The 22,115-nt window shown below is 41.1% G+C and overlaps 1 protein-coding gene across 1 annotated transcript in view; it reads right to left on the bottom strand.

Annotated features, from left to right (window-relative positions):
• Positions 1 to 3,405: 3,405 nt before the first annotated feature.
• The window catches only part of CFAP58 (cilia and flagella associated protein 58), a 63,586-nt gene continuing 44,876 nt past the window's right edge, over positions 3,406 to 22,115 (bottom strand). Inside the window, exons 16-18 of the mRNA XM_065670709.1 lie at positions 11,787 to 11,906; positions 10,128 to 10,261; positions 3,406 to 4,486 (exon numbers count right to left, since the gene is read on the bottom strand). Of these exons, the coding sequence (XP_065526781.1) occupies positions 4,366 to 4,486; positions 10,128 to 10,261; positions 11,787 to 11,906 (375 nt within the window). The 3' untranslated portion in view covers positions 3,406 to 4,365. The remainder of the gene's footprint in view (positions 4,487 to 10,127; positions 10,262 to 11,786; positions 11,907 to 22,115) is intronic.

The raw sequence follows: 22,115 nt of genomic DNA, 5'->3' as shown, positions 1-22,115 counted from the left end.
CATACCCATGGTGAGGAATATAAACCCACTGAGGTCAGCAGGGGGATTAAAAGGTATGTGGGTTCAGTAAGCCCGCAGAGGTGCTCCAATTCGGGGAGAAACCCAGCTGAAGGGCAAGACTGAAGATAAGACCAGGCAGCTGCTTTGACCTCAGCGATATGCAGACATCCTACAGACCTTGCCCTGCTCTCTCACACCAGTGTGTGCCATAGGCAGAGCTTTGTATCCCACTGGGAAAATGAGGCTCCTCAAGCAAGCCCATGGGATGAGATCCTGACGTCTTTCTGTATAAGCATAAGTAGCTGATCTGCGTGGAGCTGCTTAAAAAGCGCACAAGTGCAGAATAGAAAGAGCATCAAAATCAAACTCCTGCTTTTAGAAACACACTAAAAATACACTCTGCTAGAGGAGATGGCACAACAGCTAAACCACCTGCTAGGAAAATAATACTCAACTGCTAAAGTGCCTAAATACAAAGATATGTGATTTAGAGACTCTAATTTGGGTAAAGACAGTTAGGATGGACTAACTTTCAGGAAGAGTCATCACTTCAGAGATGGCAGGCACTAGCTTGGCTGCCCAACTTCTCTCTTTTGACTCTCCTGCTAACTTTACCCACATGAGAGATAGGGAATAAGCCAAGGATTTAGCTCTCGCTGCTCTTTCTTGCACCTTCTTTAAGGCACAACAGTTTCATCCTGACACAAGGGAACAAAACAACATCTTGAGACCTACTACTGTGTACTCATACGGTTATCAGTAACCTACCTGCAAGCAGCATGCTGGGACACACAGCTGAACACCGCTGTAGCAATTCCTTGTCCATAGGATATGGGAAGGAAACCTTTCCTCTTGTTCACTTGAGCTTTCAGCACACATCCCCATCTCCTGTGCAACCCATTATTCTTCATCCTGCAGCAGTTTGCATTTAAAAACACTTAGAAAATGACACTAAATGTTCTCATGTCCCAGTGCCAGAGTGCAGCAAGAACCAGCTGCTCCCTCAAGGACAGAAAAGCACAAGAAACTCACCTGTGGGGCTGAGCTTGTTAAATGGTGCCCATGGGCTCAGGTGGAGCTCATCAGAGCCATTAATGCTCATTAGTGCCCCAAGGCCCAGCACCTGCTGCTCTACTCACTGCAAAGCCTGTGTTCTGTGGGTGCTGTGCATTCATTCAGCCTTTCCTTCTGCCTGCCCTGGAGTTTGTAGCTTTTAACACAACAGAGCCTGAGCTGTGTTTTTCACTGCCGTTGACTCAAAGGGTTCCCAGGTTTACAGCAGCAGGACATGCTATCAGGTGTGCAGTATGCGTTCCCGTTGCTCTGAGTTCACAAAGCAACTGTAAATTAAGGGCTGGATTCTTGTGCCATGTCTTTGGTAGCTGGCAGGTTATCCCAGAAGGGTTGTACCTCTGCCTTTGAGTGGATAGTTTGGTGTACAGGGTCTTGTTTGTGTCCTGCTACACAATACAACGAATACAGACTTGCCAGACAAGATCAGACCTAAGTTAGATGTGAAGTTACTTAAAATGTTATCTATATGTTGCCAAAGCTCTGAAAATGAACAATATTGCACACATTGCTCACCAAAAGGGACTCCGGGATAAATACACTGTGCAAGCTACTACAGCTCCAATTGGAACCAATTAAAGTGAAGAAAGATTTCCTCTAACTTAAGTGCCATGTATCATAGCCCTTCGCCTCCATCTTTTCACATATCTTTACAGGAACAAGAAGTTAAAGATATACTTGCTACTTCTAGGCTTACATCTTGCACAGACTGGAATTCAATTAACATTTTTCTGCTACAAAACTTGGAGGAGCACTTCAGAGCTGCTGCTCACAATGCAGAAGCGACTGAACAAATGATATTCTCATTAACGCTCTGCCTTTCCCTGCTGCGCAAGCCAAATCCTTGAACACTAAAAGCACCTCAGCATCAGCTGGGTTCACAGACATCCAGAGCAATTTTTCAAGCTCCCTGACTTTTATAGACCAAGGGGGAAGGGATTTGGTGTGCTTTAATCCATTCTATTATATGAACTCAGAAATGGTTTTCACTCTCTAGCACTATAAATTAAGCTGGCTGCAGTTATTCTTTTCCTGATTATGCTGAAAGTTACTGGGAATAATTTGATGACTATATTTCCTTGCCCTTCTTTTTTACCTTCTTTTTCAGAATTAACCTGTGAATTTAGTTTCTCAGGCAGTAAGTAAATAATGCAATAAAACTGGAGATAGTAGCCAACACATTCACATCTGTATGCCTGAAATTGTGGGTTAACACAGTAAAAGCTCTTGTACATTGTATGTGGAATTTACTGTACTCACTTCCCAGCCCTACAGACTGGAAGGACATATTGTGCAAGAAAATCACCATTGTTTTGCATTCCTCTGTGTTTTTTTTAATCTAGAAGACTAATCACTTGTTAGAAATAAGTGAATTCACCTTTGCAAGTCATTAGACAAATACTATCCCACCCATTACAGAGGCTGGAAAACTCAGGTAAAGAATCATTTAGGGATGGAGTTTCTTACCCTAAAAATAGTCCAATCTGTGCAATGCGAGCTACCATTAAGTACTTATGAAGATGGAAAAAAATGTGTTTTGTTAGTCATAAAAATGCATGTAATTAGGGACCAGATTACATCTGTTTGACTCCCCCTCATTTGCTCTGACCATTGTAACACCTTGTCTCCTAAACCCTGGTAACAGAGGGAAAGATGTACACAGACTTGGATTACTCTGGATAAGTTAGGGGGTGCACTGTACAATTCAGAGTGTAATGAAAAGTCGTTTCTTTACAGCACGATGGTATTCTGGGAGTCTAACTGTGCCTCTCATTCATGTGCATTAACAAATCTGACTTTGATGATTTATTTGAGTGCAAATTACTTCACAGTATCAGTAAGCGTAGCAGAGTCCAGCTCCAGGCTGGGTACCCTTAACAAATATCATCTTTTAAAAGCTTCAGTAAAACCTACTTGGGATCCCATCAAACTCAAGTGCCCGTGTCAGATATTCTCAATTATTCTAACTATAAGGACATGTCAGGTACACCAAAGACGCAATTCAGACAGCATGACTGCCCTAAAATGATAACTTTAGCATAATGCACTTGACAGTGAAAAAGCAATAATAGCTATTTTGGGAACAAAAGAAAAACACAATGGATCTGATGACTAAGTGTTCTGGTCCCCAGTGTAAGAGCAAAGTAGATCCCTGTCGTATTTAACTTGATTCCTTTGAATTAAACACTTCCATTAAAAGTTTCCCACAGTAGCTTTAATATTTAATTATGTATTCCACCAAAGGAAAGAACAAAATCTTTGCAAAGGATTTTTTTATATGCATGTGAAATATTTATCAGCATATCTCTTTGGACAAGTATTTTTATCCCCCAGGCTGGGAAAAAGCTTCCGTGTACAAATCAGTTTCAAAACATTTTATTTTACAGCTTGGAAGTTTTCTATACTTCAGCACCTCATGCCGTGACTTTGTTATTTCACTTGTTAATGAATGGTAATTAAATCTCTTTTGGCTGAAAAGGTTGGAGGGCTCCTGCTGCATTACAAAAACAATTTCTGAAAGTTACAAAAATGCCCAAGTGTCTAGGAATTAAAGAGTGAAGTTTGCCGTGTTCTGAGTCCAAGTTTGAATCACTTGGAAGGATTTATGTGGGAAAACAGCACATCCCAGTCAGTGTGTACAGGCTCCCCAGGTGAACAGACATAATTATGCCACTTTGTGTCTACCGGAGTAAACAGAATTGTATTCTTAATAATGCACAATGTGGCCACGAACTTCCTTGATCTTACTAACTGTAGCAAACACTGGATAAACCCTATTATATCCTACCTGCACAAAGAACTGCTGCATGTGTATATCTAAGTAAAGACTTGTTAATTTTGCATTTGCTCAGCAGGGCTTGAAACATCAGCCTATTAATTTTGATTCTTTTCTGTTTTCTCTTTTTTTTTTCAGGTGCTTTCAGTCAGAAGATAAATGGAGTGCTTACAATAGAGGTAGAGAAAGGAGAAATAACTACATATTAAGGCATTTTGTGATGTTACAGTGCTAAATAAAGACACAATATTGAAGAAGAAGTGTCTGCATGGTCTCCATTATTAAGTTACACTAGTGCAAGCTTCCACTGGCATTATAAGAGCAGATTTGGTCCACAGTTTTTAAACCAAAACCATGTTAATTCTACTATAAAGTGCCTTTTCCTGAAGGCAATACAATGATTTCAGAGAGAAAATTGATTCTGAATTTCTTTTAAAATTACAGTTTCTCAAACAATCCAGCACAAATAGAGTTTAGCAAAACATTGGGAATGGGAATATGGCGAGATGAGTCCATTCCTAAGCTGTAACTTTGGGAAGGGGTCTGCTGAGTGCAAAGCCTGCTCCGATGAAGTGAGGAACATCAGACCTGTTGCGTGGAAACTTTGGCTCCTTGTCAGTCAACAATCGCTCCTTCTCCCTTTAAATAGAAGCAAAGAAAAGGAAAACACATCTTTCATTCTGCAGCCCTTTGCAAACCAAGGAAATCTGCAGCCTCCAAAGTTATTTTCATGCCATCACATATCAAGAGATCATTAAAAAAATTGTTGATTAAAGCCTGTTGGGCTAAACAGCCAAGACTAGGTGTCTGTTTGGATCCAATTACAAGCTTACTGATGCTTTTTGGAACTGCTAGAAATTAGAAATAAATGAGCTCTTTTCCTGCTACTTCCCAAAATGGTCAGAGCACCTCATTAGAGCAAGTTTGTATATGAGCTCAGTGACTTCAGGTTCCTAATCACCATCCCATTCTAGCAAGTATATGCTTGTTTTCAAAGAGTTACATTCATCAAAGGCACAATGGGGAGATACCTTTTCTTTGTTGAATTTTAACGAATAAATAGTGTTGTCTGTCTTCATATTTTAACAGAGTTCTAGTGATAATTACCCTGCCTGTGACACTGGCAGAAAACTAACAATGTGCTGTGGGTGCACTGATAGCCCCACGAATGTTCTCCATCAGAGGACCCAGGGGCGGTTAAATGGCCTTAGGAGGAGGGAACAAGGGTTAGCTGTTTTTACACTTATGAGGTTGGGGATGTAAACACAGAACAAATCAGAAGGGCACTAGTTCACATTTACTGTGATATACCCGGAGGTGTCAGAGAAAGGTCTTGTGATATTATAATTAACCAACTGAAGCTTTATGAAGTCCTAGTTTATCTGAACAGTAGAGGTCTCAAGGCTTTACAAAGAAGCTTGGTGCCACTACTTTTATTTTAGTCTTTGAGACTGAAACGTGTGACCACGCTTTGGCAAAATGTAGCCTTGTCATATCAGTACCCTTTCTCAGTCCGCAGTAAAGGAAAAGAAAACACTTTCTGGAATTAATACTTTTCTCTTTGTCCCTAAATAACTGTGTCAGGAGAGGAGGAAGTTCAGAGAAACACTGTAGGATGGCTAGTCATGCTTCCTTTTCCAAATTTTACCCATACGGAGGTGGGAGAATAGGCAAAAGATGGCACAGTTGAACTTAACCATGACAACCATTTATAACTGGTTTTAATTGTATCACTGTGGCACTAATGGATGTGCCAGTTGACAGCTCTAAAATCTAACATGCTATGTTTAGATGGCTCATCCTATCTCATTATTGCGCTTCCAACTTTGGGAAGATAAAATGATCCAGAGTCCATGTCATTGCTTCCCATGGAGACAGCCAACAGATGTGCTCATTTGTATGGAATATTCTACGCAGCTGACTACCGTAATATATTATGCACAATCAATGTGCAAGCAGCCATGTGCAAAAGCTCCAAGTTACTACTGACATCCCTCAGTGCAGTTACTTAAATAGGACTGCAAGATCAGGTCTCTGGTATGGTTTTAAGCTCCATATTTTCTCACCAATCCTTATCAACATCAAACTGGAACCCTGGTGTCAGAAGTAACTAGCATAAGTAGTGAAGCAGAAAGGGTGCAAGAAGCAGAAGAAGAGAATGGGAAGAGTAAGAGAAAGAAAGCCTAAGACACCTGGGAAACACTACATTCAGAATCAGAGAGCAGAAAAAGAGGATTTCAAATTCACAACCAAAATCTTAAACATTGGATTTTCAGCTAGAACACAAACAAAGCTACATTCTTGTTGTCACTCATTATATTCCTTCAGCATCCCATGGAAAGCTGCATTAGGTCAGTATCAAGACTCTAAATCACAAACCAGAACTGTCTTGTGCGAATCAATAAAAGCTTTTGATGATACCTTTGTGTGAGGTTATCTGAGTGCATTAATTCTCTTACATACCAGGGTAGTCAATAATGCTATTAATGCTATTGTCCTGACAGAATCCTCTTTTTATTAGCAAAACCAGCCACATTTATTTCAGACACGATGTTAACATTAGCCAGCATGACAGAAATCAAGTCAGTGGGTTTGTGTCAGCTGGGATTTAGAGCAACCTGAGACTGTAGGAATCGTACTGCCCTGTCTCTTTGGCTAGCATGTACACTCCAAACAGTGCCTGTCCAGCCCAGTCTAAGGCAGGAACAATGTGGAATGGAATGGCTGTATGTCAGGGATGAAGCACTCCTTGAGGAAGTATCTGGCTGCACAACAGGCGCTCTGTGTTGCAGAAAGCAAAGGACACGTCATGCACAATTGGCAGTTTGGAGAAGGAAGGCTGCACAGCAAGGTTGTTTCCTTTGCACTGTTGCTGGGCAACACAAAACACAGCCTGGAGATTAGAGAAGCTGCAGTTATCCAGGATTGATATGCTCAGTTATGCCTTGGGGTGCGCATATCCTTCAAAGCAGGATGAAGTCCAACAGGTTTGACTGGAGAACAACACAGTGAGGGACAGAGGAGAGGAGAGCAAAGCCCAGCACCTGACTACGTCTGGCTGCCACAAACACAAGTGTAAATCAGGGCAAGTCAGCACAGTGCTGGTAGCTTCTGAACTTGAGATGGGAACAACAAGGAGCTATCATCCTGTGGAAGCACCACTCACAGAACGTACATTCAAAACATGTATGTCACAAAGACACCATGCTTATCAGACTACAGCCATGCCTGACCACAAGAACAACAAGCCACACTAATGGCAGATATTTATCCTGAACCTACAAACAGTGTTATGATTTCAGCACTAATTGACCTACAACACGAAATTCCATTCACTGTGCGTGGTTAAAAGACACAAGTTCAGTCACTATCACCTCACACACTATTTTTGTTTTACTTCAAAGCACTTATGCCCCTAACAGTTATTGGGATTTTTCAATAGTTATGACAGGAATCAATTCTAGGTACAATGCAACAACGCAACATGAGTAAATTTCTTTTCATCTGATGAACAGAAAGAAACATGATGCCAGAGTCCAAAATGGAAACATTAAAACTATTACGAAGAGGACACTTAGCCGCTGGAAATGGATCATCAGGCATTATGGTGGCCTCTCATATTGATCCTAAAGCTCCAGAAAAGCCATTAGCACTGCACAATTCTTGCTAATTCCAAACATAAAGGTAACATTATGCCATTTTCAGATAGACACTCGTCACTGTTTATCACTGACAATTTTGTTAATTTAGTCATCAAAATTGTTTGCTGGCTGGAATATGATTCAGGAAAAATAGATACAGGCAGCTTTGAATTATATTCAGCAACACAGAGAATTGTTGGCTTTTGTGTGTGAGGAAGGGACAGGCTGAGGATGGAAAGGGGTGGAAAGACAAAAAGCATACACAGAAAAACTTGGTGACAGATCATGTCATGTAACTGCAGAAATCTAATTAAGAAACTCTTTAAAGTAAAGTTCAATCAGTCCATTTTCAGAAGTCACAAACAGTTTTGGCGTCCCAGCTTGGGGATTCGTTATGAGAGTAGTCTCATCTCTCAGACTGTACAAATGAGGTCACTTTACTGTACCAGAAATTGGGCAACTAAGATCCTAGTTATTTGCTTTTAATCAAGAGGAGCAGCTGAACGCTCAGTTGTGGACTGAGAGTAGCAGGGAAGTACCATCAAATTGCTACTGCTTAAGGAGAGCCAACATCTACTTACAGGACAGTTCTTAGGCTCTGCCATCAAAAGGGTAAAACATCTGACAAAGCCAGACTAAGCGTTGCTCACTTTCCTCCATCTGGATGTAGGAAGGGAAAAAAATAGCGGATGGGGAATGCTCTTCTCTGTAACCATCAGCAATTATATATGCCGCCAGTAGGGGATGGTCATCAGTCACAACTGCTACATTTTGGAAATAACAATGACATTGCTCTTACACCAGGATTATGCAGCTGCCACTCGAAGAAAGGTTGTCCCCCATATCAGATGCTGTTCCATTATAACTTTTAAAGTGCACTGAGGTCTTCATAATTCTTTGAGATCTCTCCTGATACTTGTAAAGTTACGGCAGTCGGGTGAAGTCGCTGGTGACTGGCAAAAGGGAAACATTGCACCCAATTTTGAAAAGGGTAGAAAGGAGGAACTACCGACCTGTCAACCTCACCTCTGTGTCTGGGAAGATCTTGGAACAGATCCTTCTAGAAGCTATGCTAAAGCATGTGGAGGACAGGGAGGTGATTCAAAACAGCCAGCATGGCTTCACCAAGGGCAAATCTAGCCTGACCAGCCTAGTGGCCTTGTACAGTGGAGTAACTACATCAGTGAACAAAAGAAGAACTATGGATGCCACCTATCTGGACTTCTATAAGGGGTTTGACATGGTCCCCCAGAACATCTTCCCTAAATTGGAGAGAATGGATTTGATGAGTGGACTGTTTGGTGGATGCTGAATTGGTTAGATGGTCACATCCAGAGGGTACTGGTCAATGGCTTAATGTCCAGATGGAGATCAGTAATGAGTGGTGTCCACCAGGAGTTTGTACTGGGACCAGTGCTATTTAATATCTTCACCAATGACATAGTGGGTTCAAGTGCATCCTCAGCAAGTCTGCAGACAACACCAAGATGACTGGTACGGTTGACACACCTGAGGGATGGGATGCCATCCAGAGGGACCTGGACAAGCTCGAGAAGTAGGCCTATGTGAATCTCATGAGGTTGAACAAGGCCAAGTACAAGATTCTGCACACGGGTCAAGGCAACCCCCAGTATCAATACAGACTGGAGGATGAAGGGTTTGAGAGCAGCCCTGCAGGGAAAGACTTGAGGGTACTGGTGGATGAAAAGCTGGACATGAGCTGGCAACGTATGCTCACAGCCCAGGAAGCCAACCATACCCTGGGCTCCATCAAAATAAGCATGACCAGCAGGTCTAGGGAGGTGATTCCGCTCCTCTACTCTGCTCTCATGAGACCCCACCTGGAGTATTGTGCCCAGATCTGGAGTCCTCAGCAGAGGGCAGACATAGACCTGTTGGAGTGGGTCCAGAAAATGGCCACAAATAGGATCAGAGGGATGGAACATCCCTCCTTTGAAGAGGGGCTGAGAGATTTGGGGTTGTTCAGTTTGGAAAAGAGAAGGCTCTGGGGAGATCTTGTTGCAGCCTTTCAGTACTTGAAGGGGGCTTTATAAGAAGGACATTTTAGCAGAGCCTGTTGCTGTTGGACAAGCGGTAACTGTTTTAAACTAAAAGAGGGTAGGTTTAGAGTAAGTTATAAGAAAGAAATTTTTTACAATGAGGATAGTAAAATACTGGAACAGGTTTCCCAGAGAGGTGGTAGATGCCCCATCTCTGGAAACATTCAAGGTTATAATGGGGCTCTGAGGAACCCCATCTGTTGAAGATATCCTGACTTATTGTAGGGGAGACTCGGTTAAAGATGACCTTTAAAAGTCCCTTCCAACCCAAACTATTCTACAGTTCTGATTCAACATTGGAGACCAGACACTAATCTGTGTCCTCTGGGCATCATTGGTATGAATAATTTAACTGGACTGCAGAACAGGTCAGCAACATCTCTCCTGGATGTTCTTGCCCAGGCCATAGATCATGATAAATCTAGACCAGACTGAAGTAATATGAAGGAAAATTAGGGAACAATATTATAACACCTCAGTCAAATTTGGCCATGTTCCAATCAGAAGGGTAAAGCAGGATCTAAATAAAAATCTAGTTTATGCAAAAGTTGTGTAGACAAAACTGTTATTTTCCCATACTTGGCCTGTTGTTCCTTGCGTTTCTGAGCCAGATATTTCTTTTTCACATTCACAAGCTCGTTGCCAAGTCTTTCAATTTCATGTTTGTATTCCTGGTTCTCTGATTCATACATATTCAATTCTGAGGACAGAACCTAACGAGCAAAAGGCAAAAAGCAGGAACAGGAGCTGTTAGTTTCATTTACACATAAGTTAGTACTTTTACAAGCACTTATTCCTTTCACATTGGACAATATAAGAAATCACCATTCTGTACCACATCTCATTTTCTATCATGTTATTTCATTTGATCACCTCTTCTCACCTAAGGATAATTTACAAAATTAAGCCTATGTCATTTAACAGCAATAAGACATGTAAAATATGCTCCAAACATTAGGGGTATGGTATTAATACATACATTAGCTTTTAATGCTCTGGCATACAAATGTGAGTGAAAACCTCAACTGAAGATCTTCAAAATAAAGCACGGATTTATTTAATAATAATAATAATTGGTTTTATCACCAGTATCCACTTTATTATGTGAAGTAATTCAATCCACACAAGCAAAGATGTGCTAGGTAGTGCAAATATGAATACAATGCCACTTTCATATGAATCAGTAAACCCTAAAGGAAGTAGGAACATGTATAGTGTGTTTTCCTTCTTTAAGAAGGAGAATAGCTTGACCTGGCACTACAGAATGGCATGCACGCCAGTACACTAGAGCATACTGTGCCTGAAATACACAGTAGCAGCAGACTGCATTAAGGACAAATGGGAACCGTATGGAAAACTTGAAATCACATTCAGCTCAGCAAAATTCTGGCTTCTATTTTACATTTTCTACATTGTTTTTCTTCTCCATGGAAAGCTAAGATTTGCATAACAGCCTCTTTGTTTCCTAAGGGCCCATCTGCTCCTGCATTTTTTTCCTCATGGTTAGTATAGACGTGATTATGATGCAGTGAACAGGAGATGATGACTTCAACAAAGAGAGGAGCAGTAGAAGTAGATGAACTCCTGGGGAGACTGATCTTTCATGCAGGCAGGAACAAGGGAAGATCAGCTTATTCTATCAAAAAATCACTTTTTAATATCATGCTTTCAAAGTTTTCCACAAGATACCTTCAGCAGGAAATCCTCCTTTCTAATGACAAAGGGTTAGGACAGGTTACTCCTGTCATCCATTTAAAAGTTGCAAGCCCAATATGCATATGCATATTGCAAGAGAAATAACAAGAATTAAAGACTGTATTCCACATGTATTCCCACTAGTTTGTTAAAAGGAAAACAAAATGGCTTTGATTTGCTTATTAAAGATCTTAAAAGTTTAAGAAAAGGGAAGGAGAATAAGCTTAATGGAAAACTGCTAGTGTCCCAGAATGCCCATGCTCAAAAAGCATCTACAGAATTGCGCTGCACACGCATATTCTAATAGGACTTTTCCTCCATTTTAATGAAACAAACTAGCATAATGTGAAAAAAAATTTCCTCTACTGCTATTGGTTTTTCCTTAGGGAGATGCAGCATTAACCTTATTCTCCTGATCTAATACACTAAGGCATGCACACTGTTCATCAGAAACCTTCCTGAGGCCCTGCTCCCTAGGATCAAGGATGAAGTCGTTCTGCACTCCTGGTAGCCCCCCAACCAGAGACAGAGGGCATCTCTTACTTTCAGCTGCTTAGTCTTCTCTCGGAGAGTGTGCCTGTAGAGCTGCAACTGTTCTGCGGCTTCAGGCCCAGGCTGCCGGGCTAAAATGTGCTTCAATTCCACATACAGTTTCTCCTTTTCCTAAGAAAAAGGGAAGAGGGAAAGGTCTTATAAAATTACTATAGAATCAGCACAACCTGTGATGAAATAAACCTCACTGAAAAATGCAACTTAGGAAGACATCTGCAGAAACAAATCTGCCTGTGTGTCAGTCTTTCTCACTAGCCATAAGGTATTTAAAGTTGTTGTGATAGCAGTGGGAGAGCTCATTAAGAGAAACATCCAACTACTTTGAGCCACAAATGAAATACTCTTAAACACTGTCATCAGTGAGCACTCTCTGCCACAGAGAATATAAAACAGTCACTGGAGAAGTATCCAGGGATGGAAAATTAATTACTAGTAACTGTGTGCATTGCAATCTCTATTCTTATGAGCAACATTGCCTTACATTAAAGATCATAGCATCACCAAACAGGATGTAAGCAGGCTATAGAAATGTCAGGGAAAAACTGTACAAAAGAATAACTTCTTCCAAAGGAAATCCTGCAAAGCACGTGTACACGCACACACATACACACATATATGTAACACCTTTCATTTTAACCGCAGGGGCTCTGGGAAAGGGAAAGAAGTATAAACAGCAACAACTATGACTAACACAATTACCACCAAGTAATTTGTCTTTGTCACGTGTCTCCTCTTCCTTCACGTTGGAACAGTATACTTGTGGGAACTGGACATAGCCGTGCCTGAACAGAAACCACACCAGGGACCCACTTATAGCTCTCTGTACCGAAATGCTGCTTCAACTGTGTTTTGAGCATGTACTTGGGTTTAGTCTGAGGAATAAAGCTCTGAACAAAACTATCTTCATAGCTTTGCATATTACAAGATTTTCAGTATCTGCCCTGTCAGACTAAGATTTTTATTCTTATTTAATATTATTTAGCAAGATCCTATCCTTGTCTGGTACCTGGAGAGCTGGAATTAAAAAGGAGGGTTATTTGACTGGAAGTCAGACTTGCAGACAAACAATCTAACTGAAGCAGACAAAAATGGCAAGTAGGAGGTAGGACAGGTGATTATTTACTCTGGCTCTGGCAAAACCCCATTTTGCTGTCTTTTTTATAAGCTCTGTCTATAACTCTTATCATGGAATCCTTTCATGGGGAATGTAGGAAAAGGTGCCACCACATCACCTAGAACTGCTACATGTGGCCTTGCTGGGTGGCTGAGCCAGGTTTTTCAGAAGTGTCTTGTCACTTTGAAGACGATGGAAAATTCTGGGGGTCCAGTCTTCAAGACCACAAGAAGCTCAAAGGTTTTAGACCTCAGCATGTTCTGAAAACTAAGCATTATAATGGTCACAAGCTGGGACCCAAAAATGAAAGCGCTTCAATTCATAAATTACTTTTGCAAGCATTGCCCTTAAACTCTTAATTTTACTGAGGAAAAGTTCCTTAAAAATGAAGTCATTCACAGGTTTTCTCTGGAAAAATCAAAACCTCCTGAGACCCGGACTGAAATTTGCGTACTGGTGAGAACTGAGAATTCATTCTCAGTAGAGAGCTGTTACGTCACTACAAGTGGTATCCACTACCACCTTTTCTTTCTGAGGAAAACAAGATTATACTGCAAGTTAAAAACAACAGCAAAAGAAAAATAGGCCCTGTCAAAATCTGGCCGGTCAGTATTAACATTCCACCCCTGAATGTATCACAGATTTGTATTTTGGAAGAGTGTAATGGTAATTTGGATAAATATGGAGCAGTTGATGGATTGAAGGTCTTATGCGCAATTGTTTTCCAATTTATTTCTCTCCTAAACCTCTACAAGGGCCAACCAAGCTCTTCAAACATTGTGCAATGGTGTGTATAATAACCTCATTTAGAGACAAAGTGTGCAATTCTATTATAAGGAGAATCTATCTTATTGTCGGACAGCAACAGAGACTCGTTAGCTGTCCACTGAATATTGTCTTCATAATCCAACAGAGGCAGAACCAGCTGTCTTATAATGCATATCCTGTCCTTCCTTGCTAACAGCTGTCCATCTCTTTTACATCCAGTCAATTAATTTGTCACTGGATTAGAAGCACCATATGTCAGCAAAACATTAAAAGAAAAACCTGGTTACTTCTTTCCTCATCAGCAGAAGTTTGCATTCACAGGTCGGCATTTCTATAATTTCTGACATTTTACCCCAGGATGAGAAAAATAATTTAAAACAATCAACTGATTTCAATTAATTTTAAACCAGCAATGACGAGTGTATCTAAGTCAGTCACAAGGTACATTTGAAACGCCTACCAAAAACACATTGCTTATAGCAGCTACTTTTATCTTTACACATAAGAAACCAGAAATGCCCAGGGAGGGGAAATCAGCACAAATTAATAAAGCAAAATTTTAGCTTCTACCTATATTCAAGAGACAGACAAGCTGTGCAATGTGTATTACACAGGGATACCTTACAAATAGCCAGCTACCAGCATAGCTACATTTTGGGGGGGATTTGGGGGGAACAAGCAAAATACCTGTACATTCCTTTAAATGTCTGAGAACCTAATGGGACCAGACAAGAGAAGGCATCCTAACACTGTCAAGAAAATCATAAGTCAGCAGTGATAATAAGCAGTGTAACACTAATTTAAAGAGGGTAAACTGATCTGTTTGATGCCTATTGTAAGGCAGTTAACACTATTTTGTTCAAAGTAGAAGTCAGTAAACTTTTATTTCTGTTGGTGGCTGCATAGATGATGTTGAAGAAAAAGCTACCTGAAATCCTACACCCGTTGGGTAGGAATAAGTCAATCCATTACAGTGTGTGTAAGATTGATTTCTTTGGCTTGACCCCAACTGCCTTCCCTCGCACTCCCCTCCATCCTCGTGCCTGGCTGCAATCACAACAAACATCTTGCCAGTGTTACATGTTCTTGAGATGAATAGAACTTAAAAGTCATAAACATGCTGTGAGACACTACTCTTCTTGAGGAGGTGAAGGAAGACCTATCAGATCTCTCCATAACTCCATGCTGTTAAGTCTTCACCAGTAAGAGTAATGTACATGTCTTCAGATCAGGTCTAGGCCAGTACCAAAGCTTTTTATGCAATCTTTTCCATTGCAAAATTCCCATGGAATTCAGGAGGTGTTTGATTGTAGGACCAAATTAATGTCAACCAGCTTCATTGGTTTATGACACAGAAACTAAGACAAGCCAATGGTGGATTGATGAGAGCACATTCATCTTGTGCATGCAGGGCACACTGGGAGACTCAGATTGAGGGTTACAGTCAAATTTCAGGCATACCAAAGAGAATTTCAGCACCTCTGTGAATACCTGCTGTAAAAATTGTGTAAATAAAACTCCACATTATTCTTGGAACAGCCCTTCTTGCCTTAGATTTGTTTTCCAGGGGAACTCCAAGGAGCACACACACCTGCCTTTAGGCTTGGCCATGACAATAACTCTCTGCATCCCTAAGCCTCTCAGCCATTAATTCAGGGGAAGGTGGGGGTGAGTGGTGCTCTCCCCTAAATTTACATAGTTGCTGTCTCAGGCAGAATCTGGAGTTCTCCCACTCTGCATGCTCTACAGCAAACTGAGAAAAAGAATTTTCTTCTGCAGGAGACTGGCTGGTGTTTGGCAAATTTCAATCAATTCTTCTGGATTCAGTGGTCGCAAGTTGGCTCAGTCTACAGCAAGAAGATTCACTTTTGCCAGCATAATCCTGCTTCAAAAGAAGCTATTGTTGCCAACCAGCACAGCATGTTTTGCTCAGTTTTCCCTGTCAGAGGGACCATCAGCACCATTAGACACATTCCCAAAGTGACACCAAAGCATTTCACTGCTTTGACAAGGAGTGGGAAACAGTCACCAGTGCTGGGATAGACCAGTGCACCTGGTAGTAGCTCTAAAGATGTGACTCCATTTTATGTCATCTTATCCCTCACCATGACACCAGGGAACTCCTGAAATGACCCATCTTGTTAGCTAGCCCATGGTATCATGCTGAGCCAGAGACGATGAATGACTGTATATTTAATGAAGATGTATTCACACCAGAAATACGCCACAAAGTCCCAGCTTCCTCATTTTTATCAGCTTGTCTTTCCAAGTAGATAATTCAACAAATTTGCTGGCATAGCAGCACATCAGCAGACTTCTTCACCAGACCCACAAAAATCCTACCGTGCACCGAAAGCTTTCTATCACACATGTTATTAAACACATACACACACACACACACACACACACACAAATCCCAAAGCCTCTGACTCAGAGTAAATTTCATGTTAGTGCCTGTCTCCAGCAATTGAGCTAAAGAAAAAACCCAACAAGGTAAAGATGTAAAGCAAAAGTGTGCAATGTAGTATAGGGCTGAAACCCCAGCATATTTAACCTAGCTAAAAATCCTTATTTTAATTAGTAAGGTGGAGAAAGCAACATCATAACCATGTAAGCACACTACAGTTTCTCCTGGTTTGATGAGGCAAAGTCAGTCAATGTGCCACAGGGGGGTTTCTTGTTTATTGACATTATAACCAAAATGTCACCACTAAGCTGAACTCCAGAGCCATTTTGTTTACGATGCCATGCAGTAGCAGAGCATCCTTAAGGGGTTGTGATCCCTTTTCAGAAGCGTTAAACAGGACACTGAAATATGGTTTAAATACATAAATAGACATACACATCTAGTCATAGTCATTTTACCTGTATAAGCTGCATGTTTGTGTGTATGTGTATACCTGTTGTCCCAGGACATCTATAATTAAAAGTTTTATGAGGAAAAAATTAGCATATGGTAACCTTCATGAATTTTAGAACAATAGAAGACTGTTGCCTCCAGCACTATGAGAAATGTGCAGGATAAACTTTCTCAATAAAGACTTTTCAACAGCTTCTGCTCTTTCTTGTCTATTCCATATCCATCAGCAAACACCTTTGCAAGCATGCAGTTCCCTAGGACATCTTGTATTTCATCATCACCATCTAGACCCTCCTTTAACTGTCCAATGTGATATTTTTATTGGGGAAATTAATTCAGGTTTGAATCAGAGCACTGAAGCCCTTTCACAATGTGTCAACACTAAGAACACATTAGACACTTTGGGTTTTCTTGCTAATATGCTGCTACCAACTTGAAGGAAAGGCTGGGGTAATCTCCCCATCTTTGGTGAAATTTGCACCAATGTACATGGAGTTAAATTAAACCTGTCTAACGACATATCACTCCCTTTGATATTAATGCTCCTCAAGAGTTAATCCATTTCCTTTGGCACAGAGCAGACTGCACCAAATTGACTGGCATTTTCAAAACAACTTAATGAAAGAGGAAAAAACACCTTGGAGCATCTTTTAAGGTCTTCACCCTTGACTCTTTTTTGTAACAACAAGAGCTGAATGCTGCATTATTACCATCTTCCAGGAACAACAAAGTACAAACATTTCCAGCTAAAGTGCAATTGCAATTTATTATTATTTTTATTATTATTGCTAGGTATTGTGGAGAGAAACATTTGCTTTTTTTTTGCCAAAGGAAAAACAAACAGGTTACATATCCTCCCGTCCTTCAGCTCCTGAACTCTGCCACGCAAGGATAAAAATCTATAAGAAGAAAAAGGCATGGATGCCTCTTGCTGACATAACAGCTGCAATTCCCTTTTTACTACTGATGGCACATGAGTTTATTAAATCATTATCCAGAGTAGCTCATTTAGTCACAGCTTTTATACTTTACATTGCAGAAGATGATCAATTAATTATCCCCTGCTCTTCTATGTGTGTGAACAGAAACACGCATGCACTTATATACACACAAAAGAGAGCTTTTCCTTGAAGGTGAGAATTACCCTTGACAGGGCATGGATTGATGTAAATATTCCATCTATTTCCACTCTGCCTGCAGCTTGACAGTTGGGCTGAAGAGAGCTCTAAACAAACCTTTGTTTCACATTCTACTAGTGGCTTGTCTTAAAGTGTCCTGGAGGAGATTCAGTGGTTGATATGAATCTTATCAACAAGGAATCTAAATATTCTAAATAAATAAGTCTACAAAGCAAACAGTGGGGAACCTTTTACTGGCTAATAATTACTACGTACAGTGTTTCAAGCCTCTTTAAAACCTCTGTATTTTAACATCAGTGTAACAGCATGTATTTTAGCTATTCCACAACCATTTAGATTTTCAGACTATCAGATGAATCAAATTAGAATTATCACAGCTCTGCTATTAATGATTAGCTGCTCCTGCAGGTGGAGGATTGTGTTAGGGATTCCCAGCAGACCCAGCTTCTGCTCTCACTTCTGACTGATCTGACAGATGACCTCAAAGGGTCAGAGTAACTGCAGAGCTGCTTCTAGAAATACCTATCTTTAAGTTAGGCACCTACATCACTTTAATCACCTGCTTGACTCAGATCTTTAGATTTCCCTGAAAGATGAGAGCACTTAACTTCAAGTCCTTTCATGTTCTGGAATTGCTATGTCTGAACAGCTGTCTAAAGTCGAGCCACCACTTAAACCTACAAATATCTTACGAGGCAGTAAAGCCTACATACATCTTTCTGACATGATAGTAGAGTCTGCCTGCATATGCCAAGTACCCCAGGGAAGAAAGAGTGGTCACCTGTCACATTTTGGAACCTATTAAGAAATAACAGTATATCTAAGAAACACATATGGCAATTCTGAAATCATGACTGTTTCAGCATACAGCTTTATTAAGACTCACTATAATTAGAGCTGACCCTCTGCTATCCTTTGAGGAGTTCTCTTTCCGCTCCCCTTGCCTGTTTCTACAAATTCAAAGAAACAGAAACAGGACTAAAGGAAGGGGAAAGAGAGTGAATCCTAATGTAAAGACAACTGCTGTGCTGAAGCGTGATATCCCCTGTTTAAGATTACAGCTATATCTACCAAGACAGGCACAGTAAGACTTGAGATCTGAGCTTAGAGGATGTTGAGCAACTGGCAGTCCCCCAGTGCTTGCCTCCTGTGCACTCAGCAGCTTGTGTCTGGTTGTCTCAGAGTGAAGAATGGAGGAACAAAGTTCTTCCTATGCATGTTTATGTCCTCATGTGTCCAATTTTAAGCTACTTTTTAATACACAACAAAAAACAACACAGTGACTCTAACTGCACCCTCTCACTGCCCTAAAACAGCCTTAACCTGCTGCATCTTTCTGCATGTGTTTTCTCAACAAGGGCACCATTCACACTCTTATAAGAATAAAAATAACTTATCCAAAATAGATATAGTTTGTCCCTGTGGAATGTCTTTTTGTTGTTGCTGCTGTTGTTGCGTTTTGTTGTTAAAGTTGTAACTACCATATAAAATAACAATCCTTCACTGAAAGGGCTGCTGTAGATTGTCCATATCTTGGTGCCGAAGGAAGAGCAGAACACCCTTGCCTCAATGCAAGAACTCCTGCCAAAGGGTATACCTGAATAATAAAGATTTGCAGCTGGCTCTGGGCCACACTATGTAATACAGGCTTGCGAATGTACTGCTACATTGCTGTTGCACTCCTCCAGTATTTTAACTTCTCTAGCAGCTTCTGGATGGCTGACAGTATCGGATTGCTAACAGCACTGCAAAGCTTGTGCATTTCAATGTATTCAGTCAGCACAGCGAGTCATTTATTTTCCCTTAACAAGATAACTGGTTGATTAATATACTTTACCCTGGGGTGCATGGCAGATTTATTTCCTTCCCAGATACATGCTGAATGCAGGAATGAGGAGTAAACAAGTTTGCTTTCAGTTATTTCTTATTTACTGGAACAATTCCTGAACTTTTTACTCTAGCTTTATTGTAGCAAATTATCATTGAAGCTAATGGCAATTTTGACCAAGTAAGAACTCTAGGAATGGGTCATTTTACAAAATATTTTAAGTCTAATGACACAAGGTATCCACGCTCAGGATTTCTTGGCTCAAAGACTAGGTGGAGGGATGATGGTAGAGCGGTAGATGTAGTTTTTCTTGATTTCAGTAAGGCATTTGATACTGTCTCCCACAGCATCCTCACAGATAAGCTAAGGAAGTGTGGGCTTGACGATCAAGTAGTGAGGTGGATCGAGAACTGGTTGAGAGGAAGAAGGCAGAGAGTTGTGGTCAATGGCGCAGATTCTAGCTGGAGGTCTGTGACTAGTGGAGTTCCTCAGGGGTCGGTGCTGGGACCGGTGCTGTTTAATATTTTCATCAATGACCTGGATGAGGGAACTGAGTGCACCCTCAGCAAGTTTGCTGATGACACAAAACTGGGAGGAGTGGCTGACACACCAGAGGACTGTGCTGCCATTCAGGGAGACCTGGACAGGCTGGAGAGTTGGGCGGGGAGAAACTTGATGAAATTTAACAAGGGCAAGTGTAGAGTCTTGCATCTGGGGAAGAACAACCCCATGTACCAGTACAGGTTGGGGGTTGACCTGCTGGAAAGTAGTGAAGGGGAAAGGGACCTGGGGGTCCTGGTGGATAGGAGGATGACCATGAGCCAGCAATGTGCTCTTGTGGCCAAGAAGGCAAATGGCATCTTAGGGTGCATTAGAAAGGGAGTGGTTAGTAGGTCAAGAGAGGTTCTCCTCCCCCTCTACTCAGCATTGGTGAGGCCGCATCTGGACTATTGCGTCCAGTTCTGGGCCCCTCTGTTCAAGAAGGACAGGGAATTGCTTGAAGGAGTCCAGCGCAGAGCCACAAAGATGATTAAGGGAGTGGAACATCTCCCTTATGAGGAGAGGCTGAGGGAGCTGGGTCTCTTTAGCTTGCAAAAGAGGAGACTGAGGGGTGACCTCATCAATGTTTACAAATATGTAAAGGGTAGGTGTCAGGATGATGGAGCTAGGCTTTTTTCAGTGATATCCAGTGATAGGACAAGGGGCAATGGGTGTAAACTGGAACATAGGAAGTTCCACGTTAACATCAGGAAGAACTTCTTTACTGTAAGAGTGACAGAGCACTGGAACAGGTTGCCCAGGGGGGTTGTGGAGTCTCCTACACTGGAGATATTCAAGGCCCGCCTGGACAAGTTCCTGTGTGATGTACTGTAGGTTACCCTGCTCTTGCAGGGGGGTTGGACTAGATGATCTTTTTAGGTCCCTTCCAACCCTTGGGATTCTGTGATTCTGTGATTCTGTAATGTATTTGAATAAAATACTTTGGTGATCACTGTTCCTGTTTTTCTGATGCAGATGGCAGATAACCCTGATGTACCGCGGGTACTCATGTAGCCTCCTCCTGTCAGTATCTGAATGCAGTTAAATCTTTAATGTACTTATGCTGAAGTACTGCTTCAGTGCTCCTATTCTCATCCTACAAGAGGTCTGGACACGAACAGCTGCTACATGAATTTGCCAAAGTTCACTAAAACTCCTTGAAGGTACACAGAGATGAAACTCACTCTCCCAAGCTCCCAGGACCACCATGCTGAAAAGCTCCTTGCTTTTCAGAAACACCAGGGCTGGACAACAGCAGCAGGTTAGAAGCATGGAGAAAAGTCACAACCATAAACCAGAGTACACTTCAAGACAACAATCTGGCATGCTAAAATTCATGAACTAGGAGTACCTGTACTGGAATAAAGGAAATTGCATTGATCAATAAAGGATGGTATTTGTGTCATTAAATCAATCTTGCATGATGTACAGGGATGGCATCTGAGGGCCCAACTAGAGATCACTTCCAGGTTCAAATTCAAGTAAATATATCGATTCTCCTAAAAAATTTCAAAACCAGATTAAGCATTCATCTACATTTGCCACCTACAAACCCTGGGGGATTTTTACTCCACCTGCAACTACTTCATCTTTGTAAATGGCATCTGAATATTTCTTTACTAAAACATCATTATAGCAGCTAATAACGGTGCAGGACCCCTAAAGTTGTTTTGATCTATTTTCTTCTAATTTCTCAAATAAATTTGCACCTTGCTTCTATCCAGAACCATTTAACACAGGAACTCTGTTTTGTTTCAGGGCAGCGTAGTTCCACAGAGATTCAGTGAGACTTAAACTCTTCCACTAAGACAATTTTCCAAAAAAACATTTTGTTTGATTGCTAAATAATCTGCTTTGCTTCCCCGTTCCCAGTGTCAGAATCACTTTTAATGGAAAATTATTTTGCTACCCTAAGGAGTAGTCGATTAAACCTGATTAAAGTGATCAGCACTTTTCCTATGTGGTTTTTCAGAACCCTGTTTAAACAAGCATACCCTAAACAAACAAAAAAAAAAAACAAAAAAAAAAAACCCTAAAAAGGCTATTTTCCTGAGACTTTATTCTCTTCCAG

The sequence above is a fragment of the Lathamus discolor genome, chromosome 3 (genome assembly GCF_037157495.1).
Source record: "Lathamus discolor isolate bLatDis1 chromosome 3, bLatDis1.hap1, whole genome shotgun sequence".
NCBI classification, from domain to species: domain Eukaryota; kingdom Metazoa; phylum Chordata; class Aves; order Psittaciformes; family Psittacidae; genus Lathamus; species Lathamus discolor.
The sequence above is the reverse complement of the archived record's forward strand: the minus strand, read 5'-3'. Positions and strand labels throughout refer to the sequence as shown.